The sequence below is a fragment of the Lepidochelys kempii genome, chromosome 7 (genome assembly GCF_965140265.1).
Source record: "Lepidochelys kempii isolate rLepKem1 chromosome 7, rLepKem1.hap2, whole genome shotgun sequence".
Taxonomy (NCBI): Eukaryota; Metazoa; Chordata; order Testudines; family Cheloniidae; genus Lepidochelys; species Lepidochelys kempii.
In genome coordinates, this window is record NC_133262.1 from 33,327,281 (window position 1) to 33,350,318 (window position 23,038).

The 23,038-nt window shown below is 59.1% G+C and overlaps 2 protein-coding genes across 4 annotated transcripts in view; both read left to right on the plus strand.

Annotated features, from left to right (window-relative positions):
- PCNX3 (pecanex 3) overlaps nucleotides 1-4,355 on the plus strand; it is a 38,811-nt gene extending 34,456 nt beyond the window's left edge. Inside the window, exons 35-37 of one of the 2 annotated variants that reach the window (XR_012159837.1) lie at nucleotides 725-785; nucleotides 3,136-3,234; nucleotides 4,274-4,339. Coding sequence is in view for 1 of the 2 variants with exons in the window: in XM_073352023.1 (XP_073208124.1) it covers nucleotides 725-748 (24 nt within the window). In the remaining variant the exon portion in view is untranslated. Of the gene's footprint in view, nucleotides 1-724; nucleotides 786-3,135; nucleotides 3,235-4,273 lie in introns of both variants that reach the window. The other variant, XM_073352023.1, reaches the window with a different exon arrangement.
- Nucleotides 4,356-4,678: 323 nt separating this feature from the next.
- On the plus strand, nucleotides 4,679-17,328 carry SIPA1 (signal-induced proliferation-associated 1). Of its 2 annotated transcripts, XM_073352024.1 has the most exons (15): nucleotides 4,679-5,663; nucleotides 6,007-6,134; nucleotides 6,326-6,514; nucleotides 7,403-7,577; nucleotides 8,849-8,952; nucleotides 9,244-9,401; nucleotides 9,905-10,487; nucleotides 10,654-10,928; nucleotides 11,566-11,799; nucleotides 12,318-12,408; nucleotides 12,746-12,911; nucleotides 13,464-13,562; nucleotides 13,828-13,909; nucleotides 14,392-14,473; nucleotides 14,788-17,328. In XM_073352024.1, the coding sequence occupies exons 1-15, from the start codon at nucleotides 4,697-4,699 to the stop codon at nucleotides 14,932-14,934; spliced, it is 3,480 nt and encodes a 1,159-aa protein (XP_073208125.1). In that variant the 5' UTR covers nucleotides 4,679-4,696; the 3' UTR covers nucleotides 14,935-17,328. The 2 variants fall into 2 exon arrangements, with proteins under 2 accessions (XP_073208125.1, XP_073208126.1); XM_073352025.1 differs by lacking the exon at nucleotides 13,828-13,909 and having other exon boundaries at nucleotides 14,788-14,874.
- Nucleotides 17,329-23,038: the final 5,710 nt, after the last annotated feature.

A 23,038-nucleotide genomic window follows, 5' to 3' on the forward strand; every position in this document is an offset into this window, starting at 1 on the left:
GGGGGTGCGTCTCCAACCATCCTTCCTGGGGGGTGCCCAGAGAGGGGGTGTTTTCCCAGGGCAAAATAAGTGTGACAGGCAGCTCAGACAACAGGTCCCAGAAGAGCTCTGGCCGAGTCCCTGTGTCCATGGCCATGCGGCTGCGGCCATGTGTCTGTCCCCCTCCCTGCCCCCATCTCCTCAGTCTAACCAGATGAATTTTGTGTTTCCTGCCATTGTCGCTTCCTGAGACCTGAAATCACACCCTGAAACTGAGCACCTTCAGCCCCCTGCCTGAGTGTGGAGTCCCCTGACCCCCCATGTCCCTTCCCCCCACATCCAAAACAGAGGGGGGGTGATGGGAGCATCTCCCACTTGCACAGACACCCCAGCCCTAGGCCCACCACTGTCCCCAAGCCTCCCCATCCCCCCAGACAGAGGGAGTGAACGCCGGTGTGCAGGAAAGGGTCCCAGCAAGCTGAAGCTCCACACCTTCCTAATTCCCCCTCTGCTGATACAATAGGATGCAGGATTCTCTTTCACTTCCTGTCCTAAATCCTTGGGAACTGTCAATGTGCAGCTGTTAAACAAGGCCCCATACACAGCTGACTCTCATCACCCCACAAGGGAGCTCTGTACAGAGAGCCCCTGTGCCCCACCCCAGAGGTGGCTGTGTCTCAGCTCTGGGCAAGGGATCCCCCTTCCCCCTGAGGAAATACTGATTTCTTGCTCTCTGTTTCTCCAGGTCCCTGTGACACCCCTGGTCTGAGACATCTGTTCCGTCATCCCCCGGTCCGGAGAGCTGGGTGAGTTGCTCTTTCCCACGTGTGGGGATGGGGGTCAGACACATCATCCATGTGTGTGTGGGGCGGAGGGCACTGTGCTATGGGGGATTATGGGAGCCCGAAGGGGGCTGGTTCAGCGACCAGCTCCACATTTGGTCCCCAATAGACACCAAGCAACCCCACCTCCCCCTCCCCCAGGCATTCAGCTCCCATTAACCCTTTCCCTGCCAACCCCCCCACAATAGAGACCCAGGAATTCCACCCCACTCTCTGGAAAAAAAACATTGGTTTGTCCCAAGTCCGACCTCCAAACTGGTGGGGAGAGTAAATGGGGTGTGTGTGTCCAGGGTGAGGTGGGGCTTGGTGGTTGCCCCAGCACAGTGATGGGGCACGATGGAGCTGCTAGGTGGGGGGAGGAGGGGCTGCATCAGGCGGGTCCTTTGTTAACACTCCAGCAAGCAACTAGGTTAACAAATATCAGAGAGGTAGCCATGTTAGTCTGTATCCACAAAAACAATGCGGAGTCTGGTGGCACCTTAAAGACTAACAGGTTTATTTAAACGCTTGTGCCTAAATAAACCTATTAGTCTTTAAGGTGCCACCAGACTCCTTGTCTTTTTAGGTTAACAAGCTCGTCTGCACCAGAGACTAGGAGATGGGGCCTTTCCCTCTAGGGGGCACTGGCTCTGATCCAGCCCCAGGGTAGGGAATGGGCCTGCTCAGGGGGCAGGGAATGGGGACACAAGGCCTTTCCCCTCTAGGGGACACTAGTTCTGATCTAGCCCCAGGTTCATAGTGAACATCGTTCCTGTTTGTGAGATGAGGTTGCTGGGTCTTAGGCCAGTCATCCCTAGTAGAATAGGACACCTCCCACACTGGTCCTGGACCCTGGCTAGCAGAAAGGCCTCAGGAGTGGGGCTGAACAGGCTCTGGGGACCATGTTTTCCTCTCTGCCCCCATGACACGGGGACCATACATGGTGCGGGGCTGTGTGTTTGGAAGGGAGCCCTGGGGGGGCAGGGGTGAAGAGGAAGAGGGTATTGGGGAATGGGGGAAGGGGAGAAGGAAGGGGAGAAGGATAGCTCAGTGGTTTGAACATTGACCTGCTAAACCCAGGGTTGTGAGTTCAATCCTTGAGGGGGCCATTTAGGGATCTGGGGCAAAAATTGGGGATTGGTCCTGCTTTGAGCAGGGGGTTGGACTAGAGGACCTCCTGAGGTCCCTTCCAACCCTGCTATTCTATGATGAGGGGTAGTGGGCCTCTCCCTGCTGTCTTCCCTGATTTGGGGACTGCACAAGGGGTGTATAGGAGCTGGGGCCTCTGAGCCAGCACCTGCCCCCGCCATGAGCATCACTTCAGACACCCACTTCCCCCATGCGTCCTCACCTCACAGATGTGGCTCTAGCATATTAGAGAGGGGGAGGGGGAGATCAGTGGCTCATCTGACACTTACAGGGCCAACCACAAATGGGGAAGTCCGGGCCACTCATGCACCTCCCCCCCCAAGAACGTCTGGGCGCTTCAGTTCCAATATAGATTATGTCACCATCAAAATGAGCTTGATGGGTCTTAACCTTGGCATTGTCTGGGCTGCAGGTTGGCAGTGAGGGGCACCAACAGAGCTTGGGAGGGGAGATACCAGAGCTCTGCGGGTCGTGAATGAGGGACACCAACAGAACCGTTGCAGAAGCTGATCTGCTGCCCCCCTTCTCTGTCTCTCCCTTCTGTTCTTGCCGCTCCCTGAACCTCTCCCCAGCCTGGTTTGTCACTGGCCAAGCAGTCAGCTCCCCGCCCCCAGAGTCCTGGGGAACCAGGGACCAAGGAGGGACTGGGAATGGCGGATCCAGGACAGGGGCTGTTCTGCAGATGTTTGGAACCCCAGTAGTTGTGGGGAGTCGGTGTGGGAGGGACAGGTTTGGGGGAGTCAGTTCCAGGTTGGCAGGGCCACAACTAGCTGGGGGGGCAAGTTCAGTTCTGGGGTGCAGGGTGATTATTTGTCCTTTTGACCTTCCCCCTGCCCCCGGCTGGTCTCCTTCACCTCCCTCCCCCACCCCCCACGGTCTGACCTTTCCCTGACAGATTCCACTCTGCAAGGCTCAGCAACTTCAGAGAAAGCAGAAATGTGACTGGGGGGGCACTGGGTGGGTGCAGGGAGTCGGGGGATGGTGCAGGGGGCAGGTGTGTGTAGGGGTGTGTCACTTCAGCTGGGGTCAGGGCAGCAACTCTGTTTCTGCCCCTGGGGGGGCATTGCCTCCAGGCTGGGCGCCTCAGCCCTTTGTCCCCAGTGTCCCCCCACCCCCTGCAGGAGGAAACTGCTACAAAAACAGGTACTTGTGCAAGTTCCTGTTTTTTGGCTCTTTCTGTTGGCAGCTCCATGTGAGCGCCCTGTTGGTCCTGTCTCTCTCCCAAACCGAGCCAGCCAAACCCTAGTTCTGGGCGCAAATTTGGGCCAGTGCCCCCTGCTATCAGGTCAGTATCTGGGTGGTTTTGCCTCAGCCATTATGCGTCACAGAGTGTACCTGTGTCAGGCAGCTGCTTGTCCCTGATCCTCCCCATTCAGCGCCGAGACATTCTCACACACACACACAGCCGCCCCGTCTGAGCGAGGGCAGGAAGCTGCAGCTAGAGGGGAGCATACGGGGAGATTTCCTGCACAGAGCCCTGACCACAGAGCCCTGTCCCGTCTGCAGCTGCTGCTAATGTCCCCACCCACCGGTCACATCAGCATCCCAGAATGCACCTGCCTCCCCATCGTTCATGTCAACCTCTCATAATGCACCTTCCCACCCATAATGGTCACATCAAACTCCTAGAATGCACCTGCCCTCTCTTTCCCAGACTGCCCTGGGTATGCAGCAATAGCCCTGTGTCCCCCCCACACTCCCCTGTGATAGGGCAAAGCTGCCTGACATCAGGGCTCCATCGGGCCCAGTCTACTGTCGGGGGCATACCCAGAGGTCAGAGGGGAGAGGGCACAAAAGGGATTCCCACTGAGTGAGGATGACAGATCAGTGTCCCAGAACAGGACCCAGTTAGTAGAGAGAAAACGTGACCTAAACATTATTGAACCAGCCCAGGAAAGTGCCTACATGTTAGAGAGGGAAGCACAGGGGTTTCAGAGTGGAAATGTACTCTGGGTACTAGGTAGATAAACAGCCCAGAAAAGTACCCCAGTATTAGAAGGAGAGTATCCTGGTATCAGAGAGGGAATGGCTCAGTACTTGATAGAGAAATTTGCTGTAGAAATACCCCCTCCTCAAGCCCCTGCCCCCGTCACCTCCATGGCGAGCAGCCCAGGTTGGCACCTGGTGTGTTTCAGTGCTGGCCCCATCACATCAGGGGAAGGGTGTCCAACCAGTCGTCAGAAATGCTCCTGGTGTTTTCGGGCAGCTGGGGAGATGGGACCCAGCATAAGCTGCCTCAGTGCTGGGGGGACAGAGTCCAGCATCGCAGCCTGGGCCTCTCCCCATCTCCCCCATCTCAGATCTCCCCTCAACTCCTTTCGCAGGAAGGCGGCTCCCCACCCCATATCAGGATCTGGGATTGAGCAGGCTGCTTCACCAGGAGCTGAGAGCAGAGCGCTCTGCTCAGAACCCGGGCTGCACCAGGACCAGCCCTTAACCCCCAGCATGGCACGCCGGCCGGCCACACCCCATGGCTGGATTTGACGCCTTCCAGCACAGCAGCGCCTCCACAGCGGCTCCCCATGACGCTCTTGTCCAATGAGATGGTGGGCCACGCCCACTGATGGCCAGAGGCCATAAAGGAGAAAGCTGACTGGCAAAGGGTAGAGCACGTAGTTGTCCTTCCCAGCCAATTGGATTGCTTCCTTGACTCTCGCTCCCCCAAGCCTGTGTGCATGTGATTGGCAGCTGCGCCTCGCCGTCCGCCAGGCCGTCTCATTCCTGTTTTCCGGGGGGGGAGGGGGGGCATGTTGGTGAGGGGGAGGGCCATGCAGTCAGATGACCTCTTCGTCCGCAAGATCAGGCGCCACTCCACCCGGCCCCATCTGGCCTCCATCTCCTTTGACGCCAAGGGGATCCCGGCCCCCCTCCTGCGCCCCCCCCGGAGTGAGGTGACTCAGGGGCTCCCCAGAGGGCATGGCACCGCCCCTGGCCTGGCCTTAAGGCCTGCCAGCCACATCATGCACCGCAGCAACAGTGACGTGACCCTTGGGGAGGGGGTGCCTGGGGACGGGGCACCTCCCTCCTCGTCACTGGTGGGGGCTGGGGATTGCGGGCTGCACCGGGACTATGGCAGCCTGAGCTCCATCGAGAAAGGCCCAGGGCCTCCCCGCACCCGTGCCCACAGCCATGAGGAGCCACGGGCAGGCAGCCCAGCCGCTCGGCGCTTCTGGGACCCCCTGGTGCTGCTGGGGCTTGTGGGAGACGAGGTGTGGGAGGGGGACAGCCAGGGGGCTGGGGCTGCCATGTCAGAGCAGGACAGGGGGGAGGAGACCCCCAAGTTCCCCCCACAGGTCTGGGTGCGCCAGCTGGCCCACTATGACGTGCAAAGCATCCTCTTTGATCCAGGTGAGGCGGCCTGGTGCCAGGGCAGTGCCGGGCGCCGGGTGCGTAACATCACCACAGGGGCCTCAGCCGCCTCGACAGGGCCTGCCCCCACCCCTGTCCCTGAAGAGCCTGACCCAGGTGATGGCAAGGATGGGCCTCTGGTGCTCAGTTGCCCCCACTTCCGCAATGAGATTGGGGGCGAGGAGGAGAGGGGGCTGGGCCGGCGCCAGGAAGCAGGAGGGGGCGCCGGGCAGCTGCCCAATGCGGCCGTGTCTGTGCTGGAGGAGCCACGGGAAAGTTACCCCACCAGAGGCAGCCGGGCCACCCACTGCATTGAGTATGCCGACCTGGGCGCCAGCTACTACCGCAAATACTTCTATGGCAAGGGTGAGCCAGGGCAGGGGAGTAGGACACAGGGGGCAGAGTGCATGGGGGGGGTACAGGGTATGGGGAAGAAGGAGCAAGGGGCACAGGACATAGGGAGCATGGAGGTGGGGCAAGGGGCCAGCTGCTCTGAGTGCTGCTATGCAAGGGTGAGCTGGCAGCAGGAGAATGGCCCTGGCGGGGGCAAAAGCTGGGGGCGGGTGGCAGGAGGCTGGCACTCAGGAAGAGGGAGGTGCAAGTGAGGGTCCGTGGGGCTGGCATGCAGGAGGGGTCAGGGAATGTGTGAGAGGGTTGGGGGCAGTCCTGGCGATGCCCGTCTCTAACAAAAGCCCGTCCCCTGGCACAGAGCACCAGAACTTCTTTGGGGTGGACGAGCGCCTGGGAGCGGTGGCCGTGTCGCTGCGGCGTGAAGAGAAGGAGAAGGAGGGTGCCAGCCCGCAGTACAGCTACCGCCTCATCCTGCGCACCAGCGAGGTGGGCGCCACCAGGGAGCCTGGGGAGAGCTTGCAGCACAGGGGCACTCCCAGGGGGAGCAGGACACTGTGGGTAGGACACCGCCCTGGAGGAGGGGGGTGCTGTGGGGGGAGTCCTAGTCAGGAGGCAGTGCAGGGGTACAAAAATTCCCTGGCCTTCTCCCCACCCGCCACGGCTTCTCCTCCCCACAGCTGCGGACCCTGCGTGGCTCAGTGCTGGAGGAGGCACTGCCCTCCACCGCCCGTCCCCCCACTGCCCGCGGGCTGTCCCCCAAGAAGCTGCTGGAGCATGTGTTGCCCGACCTGAACCTGCAGGGGCTGCGCCTGGCATCCAACTCACCCAAGGTGCCCGAGACACTGCTCAAGCTGGATGAGCAGGGGGTGAGTATGTGAGTGACGGAGTGCCACAGGGATTCTGCCATGGGCCTGCCCACTATGGGGGGTACAGCGGTGGGGGTGGTGAGGGACCTGGGGGCAAGAAGGAAGCCAGGCTCTGTGGGAGGGGAAGTTCAGGAAGAGTATGATCAGGGTGGTTTGGGAATGGGGGGTCCTGAAGTGTTGTTTTGGGGGAGTTGGATCAAGGTCTTCTGTTGGGGGCTTGGGTCGGGGGGCTTGAGCACTTTGAGGGGGTCAGCTCAGGGGGCCCCATCAGGGGTCACTGTGTTGAGAGGTCTGGGCAGTTTGTGCGGTTGGATCAATGATCCTATCAGGGATGCTACATTGGTGGTGAGATTGGGGTATTTTGAAGGGTTGAGATAGGGGTCCCATCAGGGGTTGCTGTGTTGGGGAGGTTGGGGTATTTTGGGGAGTTGAGTTAGAGGACCCATTAGGGGTTGCTGTGTTGGGGGGTTGAATTGGGGCAGTTTAAGGGGTTGAGATAGGGGTCCCATCAGGAGTTGCTGTGTTGGGGGGGTCAGGGTATTTTTGGGGGTTGGGGTCTCACTGGGGTTGCTGTGTTCGGGGGTTAGGATATTTTGGGGGATTGAGTTAGGGGTCCCATTGAGGGTTGCTGTGTTGGGGAGTTGAATTGGGGCAGTTTGAGGGGTTGAGATAGCGGTCCCATCGGGGTTTGCTGTGTTGGGGGGTTGGGGTATTTTGGGGGATTGAGTTAGGGATCCCATAAGGAGTTGCTGTGTTGTGAGGTTGGGGTATTTTGGGGGGTTGAGTCAGGGGTCCCATTGGGGGTTGCTGTGTTGGGTGGTTGAACTGGGGCAGTTTGGGGGTGTTCCCAGTTTGGTCCCATGTTCCCCTCCCCATACCCCTCCCCAGGTGAGTTTCCAGCGCAAGGTGGGAGTTCTGTACTGCCGGGCGGGGCAGGGCTCTGAGGAGGAGATGTACAACAACGAGGGGGCCGGCCCCCACTTCCAGGAGTTCCTGGAGCTGCTGGGCCAGCACGTCCAGCTGCGTGGCTTCACCAAGTACCGTGCCCAGCTTGACACCAAGAGTGAGTGTGGGGAGGGGGCACTGGGGGTGGTAACTGTAAACAGATACATGTAAAGCCCCAAAGAAGGCTGGCCATGCTCCCAGCATTGGAGACTCTGTCCCAGGAAGCAACGACTCTGAAAAAGACTGGGGCGGGGGGGTTGGGGGGATAACCTGCTGAACAGGAGCTCCCAGTGCCACGCTGCAGCCAAAGGAGTATCATGATCCTTGGACGGATAAACAGGGGAATCAAGCGGAATGGGGAGGTTCTGTTACCCCGTATCTAGTAGCGCTGTGCCCACAGCTGGAGAACTGTGTCCAGTGTGGGGGCCTGCACATCAGCATCACAAACAATGTGGATAAATTGGAGAGGGGTCAGAGAAGAGCCCCACGAATGTTTGAGGGGTTGGAAAACCTGCCTTACAGTGAGAGACTCCAGGACCTCAATCTCCTCAGCTTATCAAAGAGAAGCTGAACAAGTGACTTGGTCACCATCCCTAAACACCTACACAGGGAGCAGAGCTGGGGTAAGGGAGGCTCTTCAGTCCAGCTGACAAAGGTCAAACACAACCCTGTGGCTGGAAGTTGAAGCTAGACGCATTTGGACTGGAACTAAGGTACAGTCTGTTAACGGTGGGAATCAGTAACTGCTGTTACAGCTTCTCCAGGGCTGTGGTGGATTCTCCACCCTTGGACATTTTCCAGTCTCCACAGCTGTTTTTCTAACCAGTCCACTCTAGTTCAACCAGGAATTGTTTGGGGGTGGTCTAGTGGCCAGAGGTCAGATTAGAAGAGCACAATTGTCCCCTCAAGCTTTAAACTCTGTGGAAGGGAGGGTGAAACCCAGGAAAGGGAGCATTCTAGGGGGAGGAGCAAGGAAATATTGGGTGGCCAGACCTTGGGGGAGGGGGAACCGGGGTGGGGTTGGGCTACTGGAAAAGGGGTCCGGGGGGCTGAGGGCTGCAAGGGGGCTGGACTGCATTGGCAGCTGCCCCCTGCCATTTGGCACCAGTAGACACATTGGGGAGCTGTCATAGCAGGCTGCCCTCTGCCAGCCCCCAGCGCACCCCATGAGGTGGGGAGCCTGGTTTTAAAGAGTCCCTCCCTCACCCCAGGGTAGGGGGACACATTGGCAGCAGGGAGTGGGGAGGCTCTGAAGGAGGGGACTGTATTCTCCCCTCGACCCAGTCAAGGGCTTTCCCAGCTACGCTCTGCTGAGCCCCGTCTTTCCCTGCCCCAGTAACGCCCCCACTCCCCATCCCACTGACATCTCCCATCCTGTGTCTCCCCCAGCTGACTCCACGGGCACCCACTCGCTGTACACCACGTACCAGGACTATGAGATCATGTTCCACGTCTCCACCATGCTTCCCTACACACCCAACAACCGCCAGCAGGTGAGGCGGGGCAGGGCACTGGGATGGGGCTAGCACAGAGGATGGGGTGCTGGGGTTCACCAGGGGTCCAGAGGGAAGGATTTCTGGGAAGGAGGAATCCAGAGGGTGCAGGAAGAGAATCTGGGGGGCACCAGAGCATGGTGGAGAGTCCAGGCAGCTCAGGAAAGGGGGGCAAGGGTGGCTGACCTGGAAACAGGGAGGGTTCCCATCCTGCTTTCCATCCCCATCCCATGCCCAGCTCAGATCCTGCCCTTCCCCATCGCCGCAGTAACACCATCTCTCTGGTTGTAGTTGCTACGGAAGCGTCACATTGGCAACGACATTGTCACAATCATCTTCCAGGAGCCAGGTGCACAGCCCTTCACACCCCGCACCATCCGCTCACACTTCCAGCACGTCTTCATCATAGTGCGCACGCATGAACCCTGCACCGAGCGCACCACCTACAGGTGAGGGATGAGCACTCGGCCAGCAGGGGAGAGGGGACCGCGCACTAAGTGTGCCACCTGGAGGGGAGGAGTGGAGCATGCACCAAGCACACCACCTACAGGAGATGGGGGAGGGCGTGCCCAGAGCGCTGCCTACAGGTGGGGGGAGTGTGCGCTGAGTGTGCCACCTTCAGATCAGGGGAGAGTGTGCACTTAACACACCACATACAGGAAAGGGATGAGCACGCTGCCATCGGGGAAGGGAGAAGCGTGCGCTGAGCGGGCCACCTACAGGAGGTGTGGGGAGCAAGTGCTGAGTCTGTTGCCTACAGGGGAAGGGAGTAGTGTGCTCTGAATATGCCACCTACAGTGGAGAGGGGAAGCATGTGATGAGTGTGCCAACTATGGGGTGATGCATATGCCAAGGTCTTTCCCGCCTTGCCTGCCTCCTTGCCATGCCATCATCCCTGTCGCTGGCTGAGCCCATGGCTGCCCCATGCCCTGACTCCCATCTCTCCCCTCAGTGTGGCAGTGAGCCGCACCAAAGACATCCCACTCTTTGGACCGCCCATCCCAGCTGGCCACCGCTTCCCCCGTACATCCGCCTTCCGGGACTTCTTGCTGGCCAAGGCCATCAATGCAGAGAATGCAGCTGAGCGGTCAGGCAAATTCCACGCCATGGCTACCCGCACGCGCCAGGAGTACCTGCAGGACCTAGCGCGCAGCCATGCTACCACCACCAGCCTGGAGGCCTCCTCCTCTCGCCTGCCCCTGCTCTCCCTGGGCGCCAAGAGGAAGGAGCGGGCCAAGGGGGCCAAGGCCTGCGAGCTGCAGAGTGCAGGGGCCCTGGTGTGGAGCGTGCGGGCACAGGACGGAGACCGGGCTGCCCCCGAGCTGCCCTCCCTGCTGGGCATCTCTGCTGAGTTTCTGGTGCTCATTGAGGCCAAGGGCAAGCGAGTCATCTTCAACTGCTCCTGCCGTGATGTGCTGGCCTGGACCTACTCGGACTGCGGCCTGGACCTCTACTACGGCTCCGGGGACTACATCTCCGTGCGGCTCCCTGACGGCCAAGGGGATGAGGTCAAGGACATTGTGCATCGGCTGCAGGTAGGGCCTGGGCCACTGGCAGGTGGGGGTACTGCAGGAGAGCTCCCGGCTACTCCAGCCCTGGCCTCTGCCATAGGGGGTGCTGCAGGGAGTGGGGCAGGAGCACTGGGAGGGGTGTTGTACAGGAGGCAAAGCCAGCCCTGCCCAATGCTCTCTCTCCCCCCAGCTGGTGACACGGGGCTGCGAGACGCGGGAGCTCACTCTGCTGCGGAACGGGCTGGGCCAACTGGGTTTCCAGGTGGACAGCGAGGGCTTCGTCACTGATGTCGAGCGCTTCACCTTTGCGGAGAAGGCCGGCCTGCAGCCTGGCGCCCGGCTGGTGCGTGTGTGCGAGCGGGCACTGCCCAGCCTCAGCCGCGCCCAGACTACCGAGCTGCTGCGCACCGCCAAGAAAGTCACCATCACCATGGTGCCTCCTGACGAGAATGGCAAGCCCCGCAGGTGAGCACAGCGCCAGCTGGAGGTGCTGGGGGGGAGCTATGAGGTGCTGTGGGTGGCATGGGTTCTCAGGGGTGTTGAGAGGGGAGGGTGCCCAGGAAGGGGTGCTGTGGGGCAGGAGCTCCCAGCAGGGTCACTCAGGGTTATGGGTTACTGGCAGGGATGCTCAGGCATATGGGTTGGGGGTCCCCAGCAGGGGGCACTAGCAGGAGGGGGCAGGAGCTTCCAGGAGAAGCTGCTGTGGGACACAGGGTGGGAGTGTTGGTAGGGAGCTGTGGGGAAGGATGCCGAAGCATTGGCTGCAAGAGTCCCCAGCAGGGGGAATGGCGGAGTGGGGGTGCTATGGGGCAGGAATCCTTGGGGAGGGACACTGTTGGGGGACAGTGAGGGTAGGTGGCATATGCAGGGAGCTGTGTGGGGCAGGGTAGAAGGTGCGATAGGGTAGAATGGGGGGCAGTGGCGAACACTGTGGGACAAGGAGGAGGGCTCTGGGGGTGCTGTGCGGCAGGATGGAGGGATCAGTGTGGACTGAATGGGGTGGGATCACTGTGGGGGCTGCTGTGGGGCAGGGTGGGGGGGGACTCAGTGGGATGGGAGTCAGGGGACTCTGGGACCCTGCCCCATCATCTCTCTCTTACAGGAGTTTCTCGGAGCTCTATGTGAAGTCCCTGCAGGAGAAGCGGCGCAGTGATTCCCCGGCAAGGGAGCCCCCACAGCCGGCTGGGGACCCGGGGCCCGAGGGGGAGCTGAGACCAGCCACGCTGCAGCTGCTGCGCTCGCTTTCCCTGCAGGATGGACCCCCCCATAGCCTGGCTGAGGAGCGCACCGAGTTCCTACGCAGCCACAGCGAGGGCACTGCCCCTCCCAACCTGCCGTGAGTGCCCCCACCTCCTGGGACCCCACCTCCATCCCACCCTGTCCCCCCCACTCTGAGTGCCCCCACCTCCTGGGACCCCGCCTCCATCCCACAGTGTCCCCCCCACTCTGAGTCCCCCACCTCCTGGGACCCCGCCTCCATCCCACCCTGCCCCCCCGCACTGTGAGTGACTCCCACCTCCATCCCATCCTGACACCCTTCCCCACCATACGTGCCCCTCTCCATCCCCCCCCGGCCACCCCCCATTCTCCCCCCCAGCTCCCCAACCTGCCATGAGTACCCCTTGCCTCCTCAGACCCCCGTCTCCACCCCACCCCCATCAGCCTCCAACCTACTCTGAGTGCTTCCCCAGCCTCCTAGGAGTCCTGCCTCCCCCCCAGATCCAAATCCCACCCAACAGACTGGTTGACACCCACCTCCTAGGCTCCCCACATCAGCTGTTATCCCCCCCGGCATTCCCGCCCCCTTTTTCTCAGCTGTGTTTGCCACAGGCTAATGTTCCTCTGCCTCTGCAGGTCCCAGAGCAGGGAGATCCCCATGTTATCTGACCCCACACCTGACCTCATCCTGGCAGCCACACCCAAGGGGCCCCCTGAGCGGGACACGGTGAGTGTGTGTGTGTGTGTCCCGGCTTCCCCTACAGGATGCAGTCAGGCCCCTCGGTTACGTGTGTGCTGTTGCTCTGGAGGTTTCACATGCACTGTCATTCTTGGCATTCCATGATGTGCACTGTTATTTGCAGCTATTTATTTGTGAAATAAATCTGTTAACCTGTTTAACAGCCCCTGTGTCCCACCCCAGAGATTACTGCATCTCAGTACTGGGTGAGGGTTCCCTGTATAAACAGCCTCCGCATCCCACCCCAGAGGTGGCTGAAACTCCAGGTGATGGACCCCTGGCTTATAGAACCCCAGTCATCAATCACTGTGTTCTCTTGTCCCAGGACCATCCAGGAGACCCTACATCATTGGAGCAGGCTCCCACAGATCATGGGGTCATGGGTAGCCAGGCCCCGCCCCCTAGCGAGACAGCTCCACCCACCTCGGACATGAGTGACACCGAGAAATTACTACCCCGTACGCTCTCGCTGCGAAACTCCATCACCAAGAGTAAGACAAACACACACATGCACCCCCAGTTTGATCCTGTCCCATTAGCATCAGGGGAACTTTCCCTTTTCCAGGTGCAGGGTCCAGCTCCAAGTGCCAGCTGGGTGCTTTGTGCTGGGATTTTTCTCCAATTAAAAAAAAGAAGAAGTGGGGGATGGGAAGGAAAAATGGAACTAAAGTGTGGGGCTGGGGCCCCAAAGCGGGTTTTCACACATCAGGATTCGACCCCTATTTGTTTCCTTTGAGATTTCTTTGTCGAGAACCTACGCCTGTAACAAAATCTCAAATCCATTGACCAAAGGGGGCTTGCGGGGAGGGGGAATCTCAAGTCAATAGATTTTCCCCAACTCTAATTAACTCTGAGGATGGACGTTAACGAATAGCTGCGACTGAGCTGTGAGGCTAGAACCCGCTGGAGGATAACAACAACCTTCTAGTACTTTAGCCCAAGCTGGGGGGCCTGGTTCTGGGTCTGAAGGGCCTTACTTTGGACAGCTGCTGGGCTCCTTGCCCTCATTCATGCCATTCTTTCTCCTGCCCCACCCTCTCCAGTTCTGTCGGAAGCCGGTGAGTCCCTGGAGGAGGAGTGGGACTCCATCTCCAACCTGGCTACCACCTGCAACAGCATCCTAGAGGCGCTCTCGAAGGAAGGTGAGCAACAGATTTCCATGCTGCATCATGGGTGGGAGTGCCCAGCTTGCATAAGCACAGAGAGGGGCTGGAGTCTGAGAGTTCCTGGTGGAGGACTTGGTTGTGGTCTGTAGCAAATCCCTAGGCAAAGAGCTTTGTTAATGGGGGGCTAAAGCTGGGAAATCCCTAGGCAAAGAACCTGGTTAAAGTTGTCTGGGGCCAGGAGTCGCAGCAAATCCCCAGTCTGAGGAGGAGAATCTCACTCTGTCTCCCCTCTTTTCTGCAGCAGGGCAACATGTGCTGGAGAACAGAGAGCCCCCCGGTGGGAGTGGCCAGAGGAACCCAGGCCAGCAGCCCCCCGAGGATGAGTAAGAAGCTACACAGAGGGGTGGGAGGAAAGATGGGGGGAGGTTTTCATCCACTAGCCCCCTTTTCACTGTATCCTCCCTGCTCTCATCCTCCCCCTTACATATTCCATGATGATAACACAGTCAGAGCAGGCAAAAACAGCAACAAACCATCTCTGGCTCAGCTCGCATCCCAGCTTTGTGGGACTTGTTTATCAGGAAGCAACCAGGGTCATCTGGTGGCTGAACAGTGAACTCCAAGTGGGTGTGCCACAACACTCCTCCAGTGGGAGGCTGACACATTCACTGGCTCTGCACCTTTGGAGAGCTCTCTGACAATCCTGGGGAGGAGAGGATACTGAGCGGGCTGGGCTCTTGGGAGACGAGGGATCTTTGCTCCCCCTGCCCCATCTGATCTCAGCCTGACTGATGCATATTGTCATCCTATGAATCTCTCCATCCCCACACTCCTCTGTCTCTCACTCTTTCTTTCCCTCGCCCAGAGGCCATCAGTCCCGGTCGCTGTCGGAGAAGGTCTCTCACTTGGAGTCCATGCTAAAGAAGCTGCAGGAGGACTTGCAGCAGGTATGTTCGGGGTGCACAAGGGAAGGAGAAAGTGGGTTAGGGGAGGAGTGCAGAGGGAGTGGGGGCAAAGGTGAGGAAAAGAGGGAGGGGAGCGGAGGGCGGTGGAGGCTGCAGGAAGGAGGGCAGGGGGCAAGGCACTGCAGAGGAATTACAGGGCAGGTGTGGTGCAGGCGTTAGAAGGAGGTGCCATGAGAGGGCCAGACGGGGGCAGGGGCTGTGGGGTGGGAGGGTCAATGGCGAGTGAGTGGGAGGGACTGGGTTGGTAGTGGGGGGTGCTGTCCCTCCCCACTGACCCTGCCCCCCTGTTCTTCCAGGAGCAGGCAGCCAAGGCAGCACTACAGGCCGAGGTGCAGAGTCTGCGGCAGAACAACCAGCGGCTGCAGCAGGAGCAGGAGAGTGCAGCTGCCCGGCTCAGCCAGGTCACCCGTCTGCTGTGTGGCTCCCCTGGCCAGTCCCTCTAGGGGCCTTGGGCCGCCTCCACCCTCACTTGCCCAGTCATCCCCCCACTGCCCTTGTCTCCCCATTGACCCCACTTCCACTCCTCCCCTCTCTGGTCCCCAGGGGGCGCTGTGGTTACCTCCAGGAGGGACCACAATCTGAACTGCACTCTGGGGGGCCCACTTTGCGACTGGCCATGCACAGGGGATTCGGGCTACCAATCCCCCAAAACTGCCTGGGAGGGAAGGGTGCCCCCCCTGGAACATGGCTTCTCATCTCTCAAGACTTTTACCGCTGGGGAGCCCAGCACAAACTCACCAGCCCAAAGGCTACTGCCAGGAGCAGGCTCTGATATCGGGGTACAGGCAACACCCCCAGTTCCAGCTGGCTAAGCTCATACACAAATCTCAACTCTTTGGTAAATCTGACTGTAATGGGCAGGAGGTTGTAACCTTGTCATCTGTGGGGTGGGCACAGGAGGGAGGGCTGGTGTTGCTGAGCAGGAGTGAGAAGGAGGGACTTAATGGCACGTTTGACCTTGACCCCCTTGGAAAAAATCAACTTGCAATACCCCCCAATCCTGCTGCATCAATCCAGGCCTCAGGAAAACCCTGGCATGAGAGAGAGAGATGATTCTACTCTCCCACTCATACAAATGCTCACACACATGTGACTGCACACATTCATGCACATTTGCACACACACATGACTGCACACACACACACATACATTTGCTCACCCAGATGCACTCCTCACACCAGCTCAGAGTGCTCCCAGTCCCACACACGCCCTCACACTGATGCACGCCTGTGCAGACTTGCTCCCACTCGTGCTTGGGCAGACTATGCTCACACTGATGCATGCTCACACTCACGTGCTCTCACTCAAGCGCCCATGCACTGACACATGCTCCCATGCAAACACACACTGTAAAACCTTCACTCCGGCTGCCAGATCCCCCAGACTCCTAAGGGTCCAGAGCCCCACCCCCATCCAGCTCTGACCTGGCCAGCGGGGGAACCTCTTGGCCTGAAGAGGGTGCCACCCTGCCTGGTAACTGTGAAGATACTGCAAGCTGTGAGTTAATGCCCCCTCTCCCCCAACCCACCCCAACCCATGCCAGCTTCCCACATAGCAGAAAGGAGGTATGGGGACATTCAGAGGTGAAAGTAAGCTGGTACGCCCCGGTATGGCAGACCGGTAAGAGCCGGTGCGCCGTACCAGGACCAGCTTTCCGAGAGGGCAATTGAAAGCCCTGGGGTAGCGGCGGCAGGGCAGGTAGCCGCTGCTACCCCCTGGAGCCCTTTAAATCCCCACCTGAGCCCTGCTGCCCGAGCCCTGGGGTACAGGGTGGGGGGGCTCTGGCAGGGATTTAGAGAGCCCCGGAGCTCCAGCCACTTCTACTGCCCTGGCCCTTTAAATCTCCCCCAGAGCCCCGCTGCCGAAGCCCTGGGGTAGTGGCGGTGGGGCTCCAGCGGGCATTTAAAGGGCCAGGGCGGTAGCAGCGGCTGGAGCCCCAGGGCCCTTTAAATCCCTGATGAAGCCCGGCCACCGCTACCCCAGGGCTCAGGTGGGGATTTAAAGGGCTCGGGGCTCTGGCAGCTACTACCACAGCGGAACCCCAGGCCCTTTAAAGCTCTGCCAGAGCCCAGAGCCCCGGGGTAGCGGTGGCAGCCGGGAGCCCCCAGGGCTCCTCAGTGATTTAAAGGGCCCGGGGCTCCGCTGCGGCAACTGGAGCCCTGGGCCCTTTAAATCGTCCCTGAGCCCCGGGGCTCCCAGCCACCTCTGCAGCTGGTAGCTCGGGGGTGATTTAAAGGGCCCTGCGTTCCCAGCCGCCACTATTGCAGCTGGAGCCCTGGCCCTTTAATTTCAAGGGCCCAGGGATTTAAGGCCCTTCCTCTTCTGGTTGAGGCCACGCCCCCTGCTCAGGACTCCGTTGTATGGGTAAGTCCTCTAACTTACTTTCACCCCTGGGGACATTGCTTCTGGTCATTTGCTTCCCCCCCCAGCAGTGCCCCTCCCTCTGCACAAGCCCATCCCCTACTACCTTCCCCCCACGCTCCATCGAGACATAGCCTCCATACTGTACTGGGGGGAGGGAGGTGGTACAGGGCCCAGCCCCCCATTTGGTGCTAGGGGATATTTCTGGAGAGTGTCCCTTATTTCTGGAGGGGGGTCCCCTGTGACATGGGGGGTTGTCATGTCTCCTTTCGGGTTGTAAATATTTTAGTACCAAGCAGAACACAAGTCCTTGTTTCAGGTTTATTTGTTTGTTTGTTAGTTTTTTACACTGAAAATGGCCAATCTTAGAGGCAGAGAATCTGTGTCTGATGTGAATGTACAAACCCAAGTGTGTCTGTCCCCCGGCCCCTCTGTGCAATAAAGAGCCAATATGCAGCTCCCAGGGTCCGACACCATCCTGCCTACTGTGTTAGCTCACTTGGCCCTGGGCACATATGAATGCTGGTTCCGGGGGGCTGGGAATGGGACTGTCACGGAGTGGGGGGTGTGGGGGAGTCCGGGCCCTACACCCCTCTTCCTGGGATTCACTGTGACTCTCAGCCAGCCAGTAAAACAGAAGGCTTATTGGACAATAGGAACGCAGTCTAAAACAGAGCTTGTGGGTACAACCAGGACCTCTCAGTCAAGTCCTTCTGGGGGGCAGGGAGCTTAGACCCCAGCCTTGGGGTTCCCTGTGTTTGACCACCCAGCCCAAAAACTGAAACCCAAACATACACACACCCCCAGCTCCTCCTCCAGCCTTTGTCCAGTTTCCTGGGCAAAGGTGTCACCTGGGTCCAACCCCCTCCCAGCTCAGGTTACAGGCTCAGGTATCTTCACTCCAGTGGAGTCATCCCCGGCTCTCCCATCTCCCATGCAGACAGTCCCAGCAGAACTAGATGGCATTCCCTGGTCAGTCCACCCCACTCCCTGCTGTATCACATCTCTCCCCCCTTCGAAACTGAACTGAGCAGGGTCACTCTGACCAATGACCTGGGGAAGTTCAGGGCCCCCTCTCCGGGACAGCGCATCTGCTATCATGTCAGCACTTCCCTTCACATGGACCACATCCATGTCATAATCCTGCAGGAGCAGGCTCCACCTCAGGAGCTTGGCGTTGGCTCCTTTCATCTGGTGTAGCCAGGTCAGGGGTGAGTGGTTGGTGTACATTGGTGAAGTGTCGCCCGAAGAGATATGGCTCTGGTTTCTTAAGGGCCCACACCATGGCTAGGCATTGCTTCTCGATGGCTGCGTAGTGTTGTTCCTGGGGTAGCAACTTCTTGCTCAGGTACACAATGGGGTGTCTCTCCCCCTTTTCATCCTCCTGCATTAACACTGCCCCCAGCCCTGTGTCTGAGGTGTAGGTGAACACCATAAAGGGCTTGTCAAAGTCTGGGTTTGCCAGGACTGGGCCACTCACCAGAGCCTCCTTCAGTGTGCAGAGAGCCTCCTGGCACTGTCCGGTCCAGACCACCTTGTCTGGCTTGCCCTTCTTGCATAGCCCAGTGATGGGGGCAGCTATGGCGCTAAAGTGGGGCACAAATCTTCTATAATACCCTGCCATCCCACTAAAGGCCTGGGCCTGCTTTTTGGTTTGGGGCGTGGGCCAGTCTCTGATCACCTCCACTTTGGCTGGTTCCGGCTTTAGGCAGACGGTCTCCACCTGATGGCCCAGGTAAGATACTTCCGCCAATCCCACCTTGCACTTCTCAGCTTTTACAGTCAGCCCAGCCTCCTGGAGTCGGTCCAGCACTTGTCTAACCTGGGACACATGGTCCTCCCAGGTCTGGCTAAAGATACAGATGCCATTGATATACGCCACGGCAAAACTCTCCATCCCCCTCAGTAGCTGATCCACCAGGCACTGGAAGGTGGCCGGCGCTTCCTTGAGGCCAAAAGGCAGGGTCAGGAACTCATAGAGCCCCAGAGGGGTGATAAAGGCCAATTTCAGCCTGGCATCTGCATCCAGCGGCACTTGCCAGTAGCGCTTTGTAAGATCCATGGTGGTAAGGTACCAGGCTCCTCCCAGTTTATCTAGGAGCTCTTCAGGCCTGGGCATAGGGTAGGCATCAGATACAGTGATGGCGTTGAGCTTCCGATAGTCTACACAGAACTGGATGAACCTGTCCTTTTTGGGGACCAGCACCACCGACCGGTGAGGCCCAAGGGCTGGAAGATGGCTGGATCACCCCCAAAGCCAGCATGTCCCTGACCTCTCTTTCCAGGTCCTGAGCAGTTTTCCCTGTGACGCAGAAGGGGGAGCATCTTATAGGGGAATGTGATCCTGTCTGCACATGGTGGACAGTCAGATTAGTGCGTCCAGGCTGGTTGGAAAACAGCTGTCGATACAGGTGCAGCTCCCCTCTGATCTCAGCTTGCTGGGCAGGGGTTAGCTGATCCGAGAGGGGAATTGTTCCCAGGGGGGAACCAGCTCTGGTCCCAGGGAATAGATCTACTAAAGGGTCATCTCCCTGCTCCTCCCAATGTCCGCACACGGCCAACACCACATTCCCCCTGTCATAATATGGCTTCATCATGTTCACATGATACACCCGGCAGTGGTGTGCCCGGTTAGACAGCTCCACCACATAGTTTTACCTTATTTAGCTGCTTGACAACCTTGAAAGGGCCTTCCCAGGCAGCCTGTAGTTTGCTTTTCCTCATGGGGATGAGAACCATCACCTGATCCCCGGTGGCATAGGTGTGGGCCCACGCCGTGCAGTCATACCAGGCCTTCTGCTTCCTCTGGGCTCTGGCTAAATTTTCCCTGGCCAGGCCCATGAATTCAACAAGTCTTTCTCGGACGGTCAAGACATACTCCACCACGGATTCTCCGTTGGGCATGGCCTTCCCCTCCCATTCATCTCTCATCAGGTCCAGGAGCCCCCTTACCCTCCTGCCATGTAACAGTTTGAAAGGCGAAAACCCGGTAGACTCCTGGGGCACCTCCCTGTACGCGAACAGCAGGTGAGGTAAGTACTTGTCCCAGTCCTGCGGGTGCTGGTTCATAAAGGTTTTCAGCATCATCTTTAGCGTCCCATTGAACCTCTCCACCAGCCCGTTGGCTTGGGGGTGGTATGCAGAGGTCCAGTTGTGCCGGACCCCACATTTCTCCCACAAGCACTGGAGCAGGGCTGACATGAAGTTGGACCCTTGGTCTGTCAAGTCTTCCTTGGGGGAACCCCACTCGGCTAAAAATGGTCAGCAGCACATCTGCCACGGTGTCTGCTTCAGTGGAAGCTAAGGGCACTGCCTCGGGGTAGCAGGTGGCGAAATCTACCACCACCAGAATGTATTTCTTCCCCGACCGGGTCATCTTGCTGAGAGGTCCCACTATGTCCATGGCCACCTTCTGGAAAGGTTCCTCTATGATGGGCAAGGGTCTCAAAGCCGCTTTCCCCTTGTCCGGGCCTTCCCCACCCTCTGACGGGTCACAGGATCGGCAATACTGCCGGACCGCGGTAAAGACCCCAGGCCAGTAAAAGTTCTGCCACAGCCTCTGCCGGGTGCGCCGGATTCCCTGGTGCCCTGAGAGGGGGATGTCATGGGCCAGGTACAGTAACTTGTGGTGAAACTTCTGGGGGACCACCAGCTGCTTCCTGATCCCCCATGACTCCATTTCCCTTGGGGGGGCCCATTCTTGGTACAGGAACCCCTTCTCCCACAGGAACCTCTCCTTGCAACCTCTCCTCATGGTCTGCACCACACTGAGGTCAGCCAGGTCCCTTAGCTTCCACAAGGAGGGATCTGTCTGCTACTCGTCCTGAAACTCAGCGGCTGGGGAAGGGATGGGGACCAGTTCCCTCTCGCTGGCTGGGTCTGAGGCCACAGCCTCTCTGAGCCGTGCCCCTCGGCGCTCCCTCCCCTCTGGGGTAGGGTCCTGCGCCTCGGGCAAGGTACCCTCCCCGAGGTCAGGGCACAGTGCCTCTCGCCAGCTCTGGCTATGGATCACGACCAGGGCACCCTGGGGTTTGCTGGGCCAGTTCTCCAGGTCCCCTCCCATTAACACCTCAGTGGGCAAATGGTGGTGCACCCCCACGTCCTTGGGGCCCTCCTTGGCCCCCCATTTCAGGTGTACCCTCGCTACGAGCACCTTGAATGGGGTCCCACCCACCCCCGTCACGGTCAGGTAGGTGTTGGGCATCACCTGTTCTGGCACCACCACCTCAGGCCGGGTCAGCGTCACCTCAGCGCCCGTATCCCAGTATCCACTGACCTTCCTCCCATCCACCTCCAGGGGAAAAAGGCACTCGCTCCGCAGGGACAGTCCCGCGCCCACCATGTAAACGGAGAACCTTGAGTCCGGGGCATCCAGCCCCCCAGAGGAGCTGGCCTGGGGCCCTCCCCCATCCTGAGCAGTTGATAAGCTGCCAGCAACCCTTGCCTGGGAAGTCTGCCCCTCATCTGGCTGGGTCCCTACCCAGTTAACCTTGTGTGGGTTCGGTCTGCTCAGTCTGTCCCTGAGCTTGGAGCACTGGGTCTGTATGTGGCCTCTCTGGTCACAGTAATAGAAGCCCATGTCCTGTTGATCCCCTCGAGTGGGTCTGTTGGACCTGACACTGGATGTTCCCCTTGGGAAAGGGTCCTCCATATTTCCCTGCTGGGAGGTCCCATGTTGACTCTCTCTCTGCATTGTGGTGGGCCTGTTCCTTTGGGACTCCTCCCTGCCACCCCCTGTCTGGCTCTTCACAAACTCATCAGCCAGCCTCCCTGCGTGTCGTGGTTTCTCTGGCTTTTTGTCCACCAACCATAGCCTCAGGTCGAATGGGCACCACTCATACAATTACTCTAGTACGATCCGTTTAACCAGGTCTTCCTTTGTCTGGGTCCACTCTGCCCACTTGGTGGCATATCCCTCCATGCGGACGGCTAGTTGCAGATATGAGGCCTCAGGGGTTTTACGCTGACTCTGGAACCTTTCCCAATATATCTCAGGAGTCAGCCCAAACTTGCGTAGCAGGGCCTTTTTGAATAGTTCGTAGTCCCCTTTCTCCACCCCTTCCAGTTGGCGGTACAATGCCACGGCCTTGGGGTCCAGTAAGGGGGTGAGAAACTGGAGCCTGTCCGCAGGATCAACCTGGTGCAGCTCGCAGGCTGTCTCAAAGGCATCCAGGAAGTCATCCATGTCCTCCCGCTCCTTATGCTGGGCCAGGAGGCACTTATCAAAGCTCCATGCCGTTGCGGGTTCCCCATCACTCACTGTAGCCGGGGGCTCGCTACTCCTCAGCCTGGCCAATTCCAGCTCATGCTGTCTCTGCTTCTCTTCATGCTGCCTCTGTTTCTCCTTCTCCTCCAGCTCATGCTGATGCTGCTTTTCCCGCTCCGGACGCTGCTTTTCCTGCTCTTCCCGTTCCTCCTGCAGTTCCCGCTGCCTGAGCTCCAACTCTCTCAGTTTTAGCTCCCTCTCCCATTGCAGCCACCTCAGATCCAGCGATGGGGAGCTCTGCCGGGAGGATCCCCTGCTGGTCGCAGGGGTCACAGTGCCCTCAGTATTTGCTGGGCTCCTCCCAGCCCTTCCCCTAGGCATAGGTAGGAGGAGTCTTGGGAAGCCCTCAACAGCCGCCTGTTCACGCCCCGCTGGGACAGACACCGGTGCCTGTGCTGCATCTGCCAGGCTGCTTCCCTCAGAGACAGGGATCAGTTCGTTCCAGTGATCTCCCTCCTCCAGCTGGGCACTCAGCTGTTCTTTGGTGAGCCTCCCAGTGCGCAGCCCCCTCTGCTTGCACAGCTCCACCAGGTCGCTATTAAGGCACTCGCTATACATCTCCTTGCTGGCCATTCTCAGGCCTGTGTGCTTGCTGCTCCCCACAGTTTCCAGGGAGAACCCCTAGGGTGCCAGCCCTTTTTGAGGTCACCACCTCTTTGCCAGGGTCGAGCTGCAGACTCCTCCGCCCCGGGACAGCTCGCTGCAATCCCCAGGGGAACCCTGTTACTGCAAAAGTCCTTCTTGCTGGTCACACACTCCCAGGGGTAACCGCCCCCCCAAAACCGCTCCTCTCTGAGCCTTCAGCATGCCTGGTCTTTGTCCCTTCGTTTTACTGCTCCCCAGTCACTTACTGCAGGAAGTGCCACCCACGGGGTGCAGTAGATCCCACGACTACCACCAGTTGTCACAGAGTGTGGGGG